The following is a 14,754-nucleotide window of genomic DNA, read 5'->3' on the forward strand; positions in this document are numbered from 1 at the left end:
AAATTCTTGCCTATTCAAATTTTTTCTGAGGACTTTGTACCTTAGCAACTACTTTTCCAGAATTTTCAACGTAGTTTGTTAGAAAGACGCAACATTTTTCTTATCCTAATTACTGAACTTTAATTAAGTCAACACTTTTTTGTTTTAATGTTTCGATAGTTTATGTTAACCACCGGTATTACATGAAAGAGTGACTGTTTCACTGTATGTTGTTAAATATCGGACATTAAGCTAGATAGGAGAATAAATATGAAAAAATTTGATTTTAGTTATTTAGGGATTAATTAAAGAACTTAGATTTAGTCTGGAAGGAAAATTTTGGTTAGGTTTAGGTGAGCATGTTATAGCATTTAAGTTTTATCCTTACTACTAGACAAGAGAGGTAGCCATTATTTCTCTCTCTTTCTCCAGCAAGCAACAGTTTAACACACGTACTAAAATTGCATGATTATTGAAACTCGAAACTGGTAAGCTACCAACTGAAAAAATTAACTTTCTGTAATACGCAATGCATTTGACGTAATAATAATAGGTTCTGTCATTATATCTAATGCGTTAACAACCAGGTTTCGGTATGAATGCCAATTATAATTTGTGAAGGAGTTTACAATAAAACTATACGCATATGGTAAAGTTCGGCGAAAACTCGAATAATCCAGAATTGACTGGATGGTTGTCACAATAATTAGATCGAAATGTTGGTAACTAGGAGACTTGGTGTGAATAATGAAATATCTGCCATATACAAGTATTAGAAATTACCGCAATACCCAGGTGGGTACTCGGCGTCAGATACATCCCTCAATCTCACAGTTTTATTGAATTTAACTGAGGTTTCAAAATGAGCTGTGGAGATCAAATAATTAGTTTTATGAAGACAAAATGCTTCCAAGGGGTACAGATTTTAATGTGTAATAATTCTCAATACCACATCTACTCACTCACCTAACAAAGCACAAGCCAGCACACCACCCAGTCACAAACACATCAAAAACAAAATAATGGATTATTGTCAGAGTTTAATAATAATTTATATGTCAAATAATTTTTTGAAGAAAAGTGAAAAGATCACCATAAACTTTAGCAAAAACATCAAAATATAATTTGCAAATTATAAAATTTACAATATAAATGTTAAGGGATAGAGTGCAATAAACAACTTTAACGAACTGATTAGAACAGCACAGAACCGAAAAATATGGAAGACAATGACAACCCATCTTTCATTTGAAGATGACGCTTAATGATGATGAACAAAAGTAAACAAAAAAATTAAACAAAAAGATAAAACCAGTAAAATGAAAGCATAACTTATCTAAAAACTGGCCAAAACTCAGCATACAAATGTTTGCCAAAATGCATGCTTTAGTTAGCACTAGATAACCAAGTTATTCATAGTGGGCATATTTTACTTTTGAAAGAAAAGCAAGCCACTTTTAAATGATATAAAAAAGCCAGAACTTACATGTTTCCTAATTTTACTGAAAATTTTTGTATTTCAACAATTTTTTTTCTTTAAAGCCTGAAACTCACATTTTATATTTGGTAGTAAGGTTGTTAAATTGCAAATTTAACAATTTGATCAACCTCATATTAAAGGCTATTTCAGTTAAACTATTTTTTAAAAAAGTGGATAAACTTAAAAGGCAGGTTACTTTAAGAAATTTCAAAGTCATATGTCACATATGCAAGTAAAGTCAGTAATTTTTGGTAAATAATTTTTTTTTGGAAAAATAAACTTGGCAGTTTAGTTTCAACGTGATAACACAAAGTTACAAACTGTTGATTTCATGAAGAGGGAGGAAGAATCATGCATGAAATATTTTAACATATATATTACAATACATATTATATATATACAGTAAATAAACTTACCACACTTTGGTCACATGAAGACGAATTTCATTAAGGGTAATAGCAAATTTATACTTTGATGCATGCTTGTGGATTTGTTTTACTTTTCGAAACATGCCTGCACAATTAAGAACATGAACTTATCAAGGGCATATGGGCTTCGTATAAATATGGTGTAAGAACACCAAACAAAGAACCTACAAATAATAAGGTTTATATTTTGACCTGCAAAAAATGTAAGTTGGTAATCAGAAAACTCTTTATTCGGCTTGAACCTTGAACAATAATGATGTAACAGTATAATCTAAAAACAATAATGCTTGACTAATACATATACTGTCTTCTGTAACATTCCAACGCTGAAAATAACAATCACCTGCTACTAATCACCTACCTATGAAAATGTATTTCATCTGAAACCTGTGTTAGTTAGCGTATTCCACTACTACCATTCATACAGTAATTCAAACCTCAGTCATCAAGCATGTTGTTTTAAGATTGTGACGTCATAATGGCCACATTCTTCATCATAAAAGAGACCAATTTTGTGACATAATTTTGGCAAAAACTCATTAAGCACAACATATCATGAAATCATCATAGCATCAAAACATATCAACATATCATAAAATCTTTTTTCCAGTATACTTACTGGCAAAGTTGCCAGTAAATTTAATAGTTAAAATAGTTCTATTCTTTAATTTCGCGGCCCCGGAAAATTTTCTCACGGACCCCAGTTTGAAAACCACTGCTCTATACTATAGATATTATAGATAATAGAGCAATAGATAGATAACATACTATAGTCTCTAGTGGGTCTCTAGGGGTGCACATTGCACAGCTGTTCAAGTTAATTTTATTGCATCACAATTTATTTCTAAGATTATAACTTTGGTGTGAGGGTTTTAATTAGAAATTAGCAGTAAACACTCAAGTGGCCCGCGCAATCATTCGTAAATCGCATGTGGCCCTTTGGCCACAAAAGTTGGACACCCCTGTCATAAGCAATTACTTTCAAAATTAGACTGTTAGGTTATGACATTGGTAACAGCACTTGATAAGTTAATGAATTGATATAATCCTACTTGTGATATAAACAGCAAAAGTTTAATTATGGTGATAATAAACCAACACAAAGTCAAGTTTCATAAAGTCAGTATTAGGAACTCTGTTATTTTAGTTATTAGTTTGCCCAACAGCATATTCCTTGCATACATACTTTCTTGCTTGTGATACAGTGTTATTTAAATCATATGTACTACAAAAATTAAAGACTCAAATGATGACAAAACCTGGTAGGGTAAATAATTGGTTGAAAGTTAATAAACTCTCTTTAAATTATTGAAACAGTTTAGGATAACAACGCCCAAGAATTGTAAATGGGAAAACACAGACTTCATAATAAATGCCAAAGAAAATTTGGACATTTCTTTGTGTATTTTGTATTAATAGGAAGTAGATGAATTTTATGGAATTAGCTTTTCGAATTAAATTTATGGAATTAGATGAAACTGGTACAGTAAAGTATGATGACCCTAAAGCACTGTCGAAGAAAGCTGTGCGATTTTTATCTATGTTATTTGTAGTTGGTTGGCGATAAAAGACGAAAATTCTCACTCTCACATGGCTAGCTTATAATAAAGTGGAAAATGATAGGAAATTATCTACTTTGGTCAGAGTTAATAGTAATGCTGTGTGCCATTGGAACATAAATGGCAGCTGAATTTACCATAGAAGTGCATTGGTTCATGGATCACTGACGGTTAGAAGCAAGTACATTATTCCCTTGTCTCTAACTTTAGCTTAGTATGCGTGGTGCCGAAGGCTATATATATTGCTTATCAGCACATAGACTGGAATAGATCTTACAACAAGAGGTTTTTGGATGCCATAATAGAATTGTCTTACCAGCATGCACTATATCAGCTGTGCATGATTATTACCCCATTGGCAATAGTATTTACTCAGGTTTTAAATGGCCAAGTGAGTAAAGTGTATATTTCCTAGGCCTAGTAATCTGTTGATAAAATTGCTTACTTTCAGAAACATAACTGAGTGCATTAGTTATAATAGTGAAGATGGGGTTTAGTTCGGTTTAAAAAGAATTTGTTAACAGAAAAATTTTACCAGTAGGCTGGCGACTTGTAGGATAGCACCCAAAATGTTAGCTGGCTGGTTTTACTTATTGCTGGTTTACTGTAGGCAATATCTGAAAAACAACGTTGTGCACACTTTTAGATGTGGGCTGCTATTACTAGGTCAACAATAATAACCATACTGACCTAATCACCATACTTCAGCGATAGGTCTTTGCCTGAGATGATTTTAAGTGCATTCTTATGAAAGAGTTTATGTAGCTTTTTAACCATTTTTTTGTTTTAAAAACAGCCGCGTTGCCGTTCAACTACCGTAGCCTACCAGGATTCGGAATAAACTAAAGGCAATTTGCCAGACCTGTCAAATAAACGTTCAGCTGAGAAACACTTAAACATTACATTGGATAATTATTGATACACTTCAGCACAAACAAGTGCAACTCTAAATTTTCAAGTAAGCGTAGTCCATCGACAGCTTTACTATGAAAGGGGAATATCCTTTGCCGCAGCAAAGTTAGTAGGCGTAACATCATAACAGGCCTACATTTTCACCACGCATGAAATTAGATTGCTGCGGCTTTTCTAAATTTTAAATGTTTCTTATCTTGGTGAAAACTTAATCGATACTAATAATTTTGTTTTATTGTTTTCAGTGAAACAAATACTTTTAAAAGAAAAAAGAAAAAAATTTCACTGCAGAGACACTTCGTATATGTTCAGCTGAATTGATGAGATATATGATAAATGTTATAGCACAGTGGTTCCCAAACTATGGTACGCGTATCACTAGCACGTACGCGAGCAACTTATCAAGTTCACACACCAAACGATCGCAAATGATCTTTTATTGTCGTCGGCATTATTTTAATTCACATAAATTAGGTAGAGCGTGAAATTGTATGCTATATTCCCTACTGAATACTAATTCCTTAGGTTAGGCCCTAACCGTTAGGGTATTGACGCATTGGATTGTAAAACAGGGTTCCATTGTGACGAAATCGAACGTCATTTATTACTACGTAATAAATCCTTGGTGTCAGTTTTTGTAATACGTTAGTTGTGCTATAGCACTGTAGCGAGGGTGGTAAAAGTTCGACTAATTTTTGTTTAAAATTCAGGAGCCTTTAGTAACATGTCAAAACGAATGCATAATTGCATAGCCCGGATTATAAAAAGTGCGGGTTCATAGCTATCGAACGCGGAGGAGAGTCTCCGCCGCAGTGTGTAGTATGCCTGAAGACTCTTGCTACCTTGTTAAATCCAGGACAAAACTGACACTATTTACCAGAGGAAAAGGGGCATTGTCAAAGCGTCGTATGAAGTCTTCCTCCTGGTTGCTAAAAACATGAAGGCGCATACAATTGCAGAGTCTCTCATAACGCCAGCGGCGAAGATTTTGGTTAGACAAGTGACTGGAGAGGAAGCGGCTGCAAAGCTGGATATTGTGCCCCTATCTAACAACACTGTGAAGAATCGAATAGAGGATATGTCAGTCAATATTGCCGTCCAAGTAATTGCAGGTGTTAAAGCCTCAAAGTTTGGGTTTTCAATTCAACTGGACGAGTCAACTGACGTAACCGAATGCTGTCAGTTACTTATGTATGTTCGCTTATGACAAATTTTGGTTCGTTTGTGTATTACCTGTGTGAAGTATTACACAACAAACTCATCTGTCATTATGACCGCGTCACTGGCGGCAATTGTTGGAATATGAGCGAGGACGATTGATGGTTGATAACTTATTTTGCTTCTGCTTCGATGGTATGAGTTCTCATTTCTCAAACGGCGTGACTATGCTGTTAGTTGCTTAATTCTGTCTATACAAATTACTAAATGATAAAGTTCCCATTTTGTTTATTATAAGACACGAAGGCTTTCACCTTCGGGAAAAGCTTACTGAATGTTACATTGCGCTTGGTAACATATGAGAACGGTAAAAAGGAAAGATCGTAAACATTACTACAGTATATATATGGGACACCAGTTCAAGCGAGGTAATTTATCTGACGTCATTAAGGAGAATTTAAGTCCGGTAAACAACTGCATTGCAAGATCCCAAAAATAAAGTTCAAGCATTTCGAAAAACAACTCGTGACGTAACCGTCACACGCTTTACGTAAGATGATTCTGTCAAGACAGAGCTACTTATGAACCAGGATCTTCCCAGTACAACAAGAGGAAAGGATATTTTTAACGTTGTTAACGATTTTTTCAAACTGAATAAATTGGACTGGGGAAAGTTGGTTGGATGCTCAACAGACGGGGCTCCATCTATGCTTGGCCGAAAATCGGGATTCATGGCCCATGTGAAAGCTGTGTCTCCCCACACCACCATTGTGCATTGCTTCATTCATAGATTTTCCCTTTGCTAAGGTGCTCCCTCCAAATATGTTATCGTGCTTGCAGCGAGTTATCAAGATCGTAAATTTTGTTAAATCGTCAGCCCTGAATATTCGGTTGTTCAAGCGGCTCTGTGACGATTTAAGCTCCGACCACACTTGTCTTCTGTACTATACGGAAGTGCGCTGGCTCTCGCGAGGTAATGCAACAAGGCGTCTGTTCGAACTGCTTCAATTTTGCAAGAAGAATCATGATTTTCAAACAGACTTGGAGAGTAAAGAATATATTTTGAGGTTGGCCTACTAAGCAAACTTTTTGAAGTCCTAAACAACTTCAACCTGTGGTTGCAAGGGCCAAACCGATCTGTAACAGTATTCATCTCAAAGCTTGGAGCGTTTGTTCGGAAGCTGGACTTCTGGATTAAGAATGTTGAGAATAATAGCTACGGAATGTTCAAAGTTATGGATGCCCTCGAGAACAAACCTAATGATGATATTTCAAAAGAAATTGTCTGTCATCTTTCACAACTCAAGACTGAACTGATGCATTACTTCCCGGACTTTGCATGCTGTGCTTACTCCACGAACCCGTTCTTCGTTGATCCAACCGATGTGCCTGTGGGAACCGGGGGAACAAGAGGAGGTAATAGACATCAAACATCAAACACAACTCGATGCTTATACCAACGACCTAAAGAACTTTCGCCTTTTGGAACGATAAAATTTTGAAAAAAAGGTGACCAACACGTTGCAAAACATAAGCATCTAAGTCAGAATTATTAGTGATGTCATGCAACTCTGACAAATCAAGAGAACTAATTGCATTAGATATGGTATCTTTTAAAGTTGCGTGATTTCGAAAGTCAATTTATAAAAATTTAAGCACATCAAGCAATGTTTGATTAGGTGTAAGCAGTGTCCCACACTCATTGCACTGTAAGATAGAAATTAATGAATTATTATCAGGAACAGAGCAGTCTATGCTGTCTTCCAGCTTTGCTAAAATGGCAAGTTCCTCTTCATCTCCATTGCGTTTAAGTTTACGCAAAATATAACCTCCAACATACGCGAGAATACTAATTTCATCAGGAGTGAGGTTACTTGATGGCAATTCTGTTGTATGTTATGCGTGTTTTTTCCTAGAATAAACAATCCAACTTATTGCAATCGATTTTAGAAAATTGGAATATATCACCACACCATTTAATATTAGTATAATACAACATTAATATTTTATCACATTAAATTTTAAGCTGATCATGAAAATATATAGTTACCTGAGAAAAAGATCAAACAGTTTTCTTGCGGCTTCAAGTGATTGGCATCGATCTGCATTTGGGCAAAAAATATGAGCAATTGTAGATATGCCATCTATATTAAACGTTGTCAACAACTCAGATCCATTGGTTTTGTAGCAAAGATATTCAAAAAGTAATCAATGGCTTCTTTCGTCAAACCATCTGGCGATGCACTTACCTCAGCCCACATATTTTCAATTGCTTTGCAAGAATACTTCTTAGAGGAAAGGCCTTAAAAAATAATCTTAGTTTGTGAAAAATCCTGTATTTGGCATACACAAAAATTTAGCTTTCTAAACATGTAAACTCATAAAAATATACAAAACCTTAAGGCAGCAGGTCTTACCTAAATAACCTCGATGCTTAACCTTTTGATGGACTTCAAAGCCTCGCTGACTTTTAAATTTTTCATAACAGTATTCACACCTAATCAGTAAGATGCAAAAGTAAACTAATTAAATGCATCCAATCTTCTATTTTCCTGATGTGAGAGAGAGTTTCAAAATCATATAAAGCTATAAGTATCATATACTTAAAGGTCTCTGCTTGTAGCCTCAGCCTATGTTAATTCCTAACTTTCTGAAAGAGATCATTAGCTTGCAAAGCAGAAGATGATACAAGCTTGTTTCTATATTCTTCCTCGTCGACAAAGATTTCAACTAAATATTCTGCAGTAAGTGCTGGTGCAGACGACATGTTGGCAACTGATAGGCTACACACGTTTGAATCGATAAAACAACGTAAACAGCAACCTCACTTTTCAGTAATCGATAAACGAACTATGCGAATGCGTAAAACTTTTCGCCAAGTCTGGTGAACTATGAGCGAATAAGTGTACGCAATCATGCGTGTTGCGGGAGAAACAAAACCTTATTTTCTTATAAAAAAAGTAACAAACGAGGAAGAGGTAGTTTCCCATGATGCTGTTTATATCGTTGTTTATACTTTACAACACATATTTAAAACAGATGTAGTGCCAAATATTGATCACACTCTGTGACGTAATGAATAGATTGTGTGTTGTGTCATTCAAGTAGACCAATACCTGTGACCAATACATGTTATTTTCTTTGTGCGTAGGCTATAAATCCGTTCGCAAAAGTTACAGTATCATAGTGTTCAGCCACTGAACACCACTCATAGAACCTATCTACTTTCATATCCTAGTTTGTCTTCTGCGGGGCAAAGATAACCGAGGGTCAAATCCTTTATCAGACTATGGGTTTACTACGTGAGAAAGGGTGGTCTACATTTGGCAGGAGTCACTATTTGGCGCGACAATGGTACTTGCATATTCGTAAAACCCGGCGCTTATAGTATACATATTAAGGCCGATACATGCATATTTGTAAAACCCGGTGCTTATAATATACATATTAAAGCCGGTGCTTGCGTATTCGTAAAACCTGATTCTTCAACTATACAAATTAAGGTCAGTAATTGCATATTTAGGCTATACAATCCTATGCTTATGAAATACTTATTAAGACTCGTGCTTACATATTCGTAATATCCTGTGCTTATGGAATGCACAAGAGCGCCCACATTCTTGTGGCATTGTGTTTTTATTTAATTCAAGTAAAATAAGTTTATTTAAATTTTAAGTTAATAATCTGTTGGTCTTGTGTACACAGTTAACCCCGCTATGTAGCCTAAGTGCGCTTTCTTGTTCCTAAATTCTATAGGCTCCGTTTATTTGAAATCCTGACTTTGATTTTCAACGAGATAAAAGACAACAAATCTTGCCCTGTCATTTTGGCATGCAGATAGTGAGTAGGCCTGCCACTTTGAAAGATTCTACGGTTGCCTTTGATATATTGAAAACGATGCTTGCAGATTAGTAAAGCCGGGTGTTTTTAGAACATGCTACAGTATTTCAGAGTGTACCAACTGGTATTACTTTTAAGTTTGAGTGTATAGTGCGTATATACAGTAGCAACTACTATTCTACAGGGATGGGCAAATTCTTGACAGAATATATCTGAATTTTTTCTGGCCATGCAGATCGTTTTCCTTCGCTAGCGGTCGTCAATAATCTGCCGATATGTTCTTAATAGGCGTACATTGGTAACTGTGCAATCAATGATTGAAAATTTGAGAATATGTTAATAACTCGTAATATGCTGCTGCATAATCAAATCTTATAAAACCGGCATCGGATCTTATGAAATCTCACCCACTACGGAACTACACTGATTCTACTCCGGGTACTTCAAATTATGTTTAAGTAGCCTATGCTTTATAGAAATGAATTTAAACTACAACTCCAAACAATATATAAGGCATCCACCCTAATCTTATTTTGCGCTAAGCTGATTGGTAACATATACACTTTTAACATAATAATTGACATAATATTGACCGTATGAATCAACAAAATTCCTTTACAACTGTAGGTACAAACAAAACAAAATATAACAGTTGTAATTGGTTGTAGTATCGACAGAAACATCAGTTTAATCAATGTGTTTTCTACTGTATTGGCTCTGGTTTTCGTTCTATAAGTATGAGTTGTAATTCCTTAACAGTAACGATAACAGTCTTCCTTCAATTTCATTCTTACTGTAGATGCTTGCCTTTATTTCTTTGTGACCAATCTGTAACTACTCTCTAAGCATGCTGTGGGCCCTTTACGAGTAGACAATTGGATAAGAACATGAAATACCCACAACAATGACCACTTTGACCAAAATTGCTACAACCATCCCCGCAACGGTAAAAAAGGTACAGCGGTTACAAGCACCTGTCCTAGCTGCACGATTAAAGGCAGTGCCCACGATGCGGGCATAGAAAAGATAGAACACACCATGGTTCGAAATTCGAATACGGTTAATTGTTAGAAACCTGAACTTGGTGCAACGTGCTTAAGTCACACTTGGTTTGTTGAATGGTAACGGCCAAAAATATATTTACCACAGATGGTTGTTTGATTAGGGCTTTGATTTATGCAAACTTGCTTGACAGCTAAATATATTCCGAAATTCTATACATTTTGTGTTTGATACTAGGCCTAGGCCTATATACTGTAGTCAATCTATATTTGTCGTAATACGAAATACTAATACACAGTAATTTATTTAGGTAAGGATACCCTCGCCTCGTATAATTTGTAGGTTTACGAACTCATGAAACTGTAGATATGTAGGATTTCTGACAAGTGGAGTGGTGTCGCTTTATCATTACTTATACCATCATCTTCTGCTCCATTGATTTGCAGATCTATTTAAAATAAGCTCCGTATATGCAAAACTTCAAACAATTGACACTAATTTTGTTGTGTATTCCACAGCGTAAAACATTAAAAATGGCTGCAATGAATTGTAATATTTGCAAGACTGGTGTAAGCAAGTTAGGCCTATTACCTTGTAATGAAATCGTTATAGTATATTACAAAACCGGAAATACGGAACAATTCCTGTCAACATGATTACTAAATTAAACCAAAAAGCGGTGGAAGTTTGTCTGTTTCACCAAGAAACGGTAAACTTTAGAAATTACCTTGCTGATCGGTATCGTTGGGTGAACTCAGGAGAGAAAGAAAGTACAAACAAATTAATTTGTAGGAAGTCGATTTTGCGCGATAACTCTACAAAAGAACGAGTCAAAATTTTCAATTTTAGAAGCACCGTTTGTGATTTATTTTCTTCGAAAATAAAGATAGGTTCATTTTAATTCCTTATCTCGAAGATTTGTCTCGTTATGAAGACCCTTGTCATGGAAAATCCAAGAACAAAAATAAGTTTGTTTTTCCCAACTAAAGATTCTATTCATCACAAAACACCACAAAAAAGTTTGAAGATGGGAAAAAACCACAAGCGATTTATATCAAACTCACTTATAAAGGTTGTGAAAATCAAAGCAGAGCACCAGTAATTTGGTAAACAAATTTAGTAATTTTATGTGATGTTTGTGAAATGGACACTGTTTCTAGGCTGCGAGCTGAAAGCAAAGACAAGTATCGGAGATGTCCTTTGCATGAGCTGAAACAACGGCAAGTACCGGGCACCGCCTATTACCGGGTTTTACGGAAACCATATAAAAGGTTATGTCTACGAGGTTTGCGTAAACCCACAAGCTGAAGAAAGTAAGGCAGAGCATGCCCCAGCCCACACTCAAAGTCGACCTTACTGTAACAGACCTTTTTGAACATCTGGTGAAAGATACGGTAGATTTCGAGAGATATTCAGTAAAAAGGAAAAAACAAATTAGAATTCCGTTACTGTAAACGAGATCTTGACTGTCATGCTTTTTATTTGATTTTTTCTAATTGTGCCTTGCCATTTCTTTAAATCAACTTTTTATTTATGGTTTGTTGTTGTTGTTAATCATTAAAATATAATAAAAAAAACAAAACAGGATTTTCTTTGTCTCATTGCTGTATTTTTCTAATGTCTTTTGTCGAGTATAAATTGAGATACACCTCTCTGAACGAACATTGTTGTTTGTACTGTATTTATTATCGTGGCGTTTGATGGAAGCCATATAATTGGGATTCCCCTTTTTTATGACAATTTTCCTGGACCCAGCCCCCTTTCCTCCCAAAGGTGGTTATATTTCCGTCCCATTTTGAAGGTGTTAAGGTTAGGGTACTTTGTAGATTGTTTTGGCAAGTTGAAGATTACGGCCATGATGTCATTTAAACGTCATAAAATTTTAGGTTTATGTTTGTTGAAGTGGTTTATTATAAGCTCAGAAAACGAGTTTTTTCTACCTTTATGGGGATTTCCCCCAGAAGTTGATGACGCAGAATGTTGTTTTTCTTTGACATCACTTATTTTTTCCACGCAATACGTTGACATCATAATTTAGTAACTTTATGACCTCAAAACACCACCTGTGGTTGTGCACTTTCGTACTAGCTTAGACCCATATGAACCACATTTTCACATAAATTTAAAACCCGTTCTTTTGAATATCGTAGGTTTCGTATTGATACTGTTGCCTATGTAGTGACTGCTGTTATTAAGTCTTTAAAGCTTTTACGACATGAGGAACAATAGAAGACATCACTTGAAGAGAAGACGTGCAGCAAGAGAAGCAAAAACTTGCAAGATAGGTACCATTTGTCATTACACAGAATTGTGTAATAACGTTGTAATAATCATAAGCACGGAACTTGGAAAACCTGGGTATTATTAAATAGCCAACAGTTGTCTACTTTGCCTCTTCCTCCATTGCAGCAGTGGAATAGTACCCTTTTCGAGTTATTGCTGGTTGGAAAGATTTTTTCGCTCGTCTATATTTAACAATGGAAAATGTTGACCCACTTCGATACTTTTTTAAATTATAAGCATTTTGGCCACTGGTTTTCATAGATTTTGTTCAGGTGAGTTGAATATCAATTTTTTTACATGATAAAGTAATTTTGAAAATACGTTGCCTTTTGTTTTGCAGTGGTTTGAATCCTATGCACTGGACTAGTTCGATAAAAAGTCACGTCACATGGTCAGCGTAGCATGCAATGTAAAATGATTAAGAGTTTGCGTGGTATCTGCGGCATGTTTAAATGTAATAATTCAATTTGTATTTACTTCTAGTTGATTATTTTAAACTTTGCTTGACTTGGCAAACAAAATTAGCCTGTGTAACGCTTTGTAAATCACACGCAAACTTTTACGCATTTTATGTTGCATTCTTTGCTGACCACGAATCTAGGCATCATATCGGGTAAATCTAATGTGTAGGATTCAAAGTACTGTAAACTAGGTACCAGGCAGCATGATTTCAATTTTTTTTATCGCATAAAAAAATTCATACGCAATGCACCTGAGTGAATTCTTTACAATCCAGCACCCAGAACGATTGTAATTAAAAAAAGTGAGTTATCAATTTCCAGTCATTAAATATTAGCGATTGAAAAAATCTTTCCCCTCAAAAAAATTGCGGCAGTAACTCGGAAAGGGGGTATTGGACATGTACTAGTTGTCCATGACATTTATTAGGGATTGGCCAGTTGAAGCTCGATTTTAAAAATTCTGTAAGAATGTGCATTTTCCATAAAAAAGTCTTCCAGATAAATCGTATGCAGTTATGTTTAAACTTTAACACAATACCTGGTATATAGTCAAACGTCCTGAATCGGCCATACACAGATTTGTCCCCAAAAAATGCAAATCGGTCATGATAAAAACAAAAAATTATCGTTTTTTATGTCCTTTTGTTAACCTATCTTTCATCTAACTACAAGATAAAGATAAGCTAACTGCATGTGTTCTGACCTTTCCCGAACGTATTTTGTCAGGCTATGGATGTTAGGCCAATAACATGTTTTGCATTGGCTGTCTGAACTTTGTTGTTGCGCATTCCATGCTGGTAATTGCAAAAAGTTTTTATATCATTTACTAATGGAGGTTCTTGGTCTTCGATCACAGGTAAAACATTTTTAAATCGGAAGTACAAATCTGCAAAGTCAGAAGCAATAACGTACGCTTGAATTTGGTATGCCTTTTGCAGTTTGTATATAAAAAAACGCAGGTCATGTAAATGGTCCTGAGATGCTTCTTCGCGTGAGTAAAGTATTTTTTCTTTGGTGTCTTTCAAGATTCATTCTTTGTTTTATATGTTAAACATGTTTCATAAAGCAGTTTATTTCCACGCATGTCCAGTGCAAAAACCTAATAAAATGGACTCACTAAGCAAAGCCCTTAACCGTTTAAGACGTAATAAGTGGGTCTCTCCTTTTGAATTGTGGATAAAAAACTACACTGTACTTGTCGCCAAAGGGCACTACAATTCTACTGCTGGCATTAATGAACATTACTGCCTTATGAACAACAATCAAAAATAAATAAGATAATACAGCACTGAAGACACACAAAAAGATGGTTAAATTGAAAAAACATAGCACATTGATTTAAAACTTTAGTCTATTCCCTTGTGCAGTTGGGGCACACGTAAGTTAATAGTGTTTCAGCACGGTTGGTCTTCTTTATGTAATTTTTCATTGTAAACCGAGCAGAAGTGTCCAGTAAACAACTGAAACAAGATAAAGTAATGCATATTTCCAGTCAGACGACCCTATCACTATGCATCAGGTGCTTGTTACAACTTATTTCAAGCCATGCGTGATCAAATTTTTCAAACATTTCTTAGCAAGAAAACAATCATACCTTTTTGGTTACAACTTGTTTTGTTCTTCAGTAACTGCTGATTTCAAACTGAAAAGAA

At 35.2% G+C, this 14,754-nt stretch overlaps 3 protein-coding genes, 1 long non-coding RNA gene and 1 pseudogene across 11 annotated transcripts in view; 3 read left to right on the forward strand and 2 right to left on the reverse strand.

The window, feature by feature from the left end:
- LOC143445278 (uncharacterized) overlaps nucleotides 1-4,310 on the reverse strand; it is a 44,477-nt gene extending 40,167 nt beyond the window's left edge. For 2 of the 4 annotated variants that reach the window (XM_076944253.1, XM_076944252.1), the window contains exon 1: nucleotides 1,876-2,097. In XM_076944253.1, the coding sequence (XP_076800368.1) occupies nucleotides 1,876-1,970 (95 nt within the window). In that variant the 5' untranslated portion in view covers nucleotides 1,971-2,097. Of the gene's footprint in view, nucleotides 1-1,875; nucleotides 2,099-3,981; nucleotides 4,064-4,136 lie in introns of those variants that run through there. The other 2 variants (XM_076944251.1, XM_076944250.1) reach the window with 2 other exon arrangements.
- Nucleotides 4,311-6,097: 1,787 nt separating this feature from the next.
- LOC143446189 (protein FAM200C-like) lies at nucleotides 6,098-6,322 on the forward strand. The gene has a single exon (XM_076945722.1). The coding sequence runs from the start codon at nucleotides 6,098-6,100 to the stop codon at nucleotides 6,320-6,322; it is 225 nt and encodes a 74-aa protein (XP_076801837.1).
- Nucleotides 6,323-6,338: 16 nt separating this feature from the next.
- LOC143444899 (zinc finger BED domain-containing protein 5-like) lies at nucleotides 6,339-7,010 on the forward strand (annotated as a pseudogene).
- On the reverse strand, nucleotides 6,898-8,069 carry LOC143446188 (uncharacterized). Of its 2 annotated transcripts, none has more exons than XR_013113900.1 (4): nucleotides 7,934-8,069; nucleotides 7,766-7,818; nucleotides 7,567-7,618; nucleotides 6,898-7,428 (listed from the first exon to the last, which is right to left on the reverse strand). It is a non-coding gene; the product is annotated as an uncharacterized LOC143446188 (long non-coding RNA). The 2 variants fall into 2 exon arrangements; XR_013113899.1 differs by having other exon boundaries at nucleotides 7,567-7,660.
- Nucleotides 8,070-12,487: 4,418 nt separating this feature from the next.
- LOC143447547 (uncharacterized) overlaps nucleotides 12,488-14,754 on the forward strand; it is a 32,695-nt gene continuing 30,428 nt past the window's right edge. For all 4 annotated transcript variants that reach the window (XM_076947742.1, XM_076947743.1, XM_076947744.1 and 1 more), the window contains exon 1: nucleotides 12,488-12,643. In XM_076947742.1, coding sequence (XP_076803857.1) covers nucleotides 12,574-12,643 — 70 coding nt within the window. In that variant the 5' untranslated portion in view covers nucleotides 12,488-12,573. The remainder of the gene's footprint in view (nucleotides 12,644-14,754) is intronic.

This window comes from Clavelina lepadiformis, chromosome 2 (genome assembly GCF_947623445.1).
Source record: "Clavelina lepadiformis chromosome 2, kaClaLepa1.1, whole genome shotgun sequence".
Taxonomy (NCBI): domain Eukaryota; kingdom Metazoa; phylum Chordata; class Ascidiacea; order Aplousobranchia; family Clavelinidae; genus Clavelina; species Clavelina lepadiformis.

Coding starts and splice junctions, on each gene's coding strand:
- LOC143446189 (XM_076945722.1), top strand. CDS start 6,098: ATGAACCAGGATCTTCCCAGTACAACAAGAGGAAAGGATATTTTTAAC.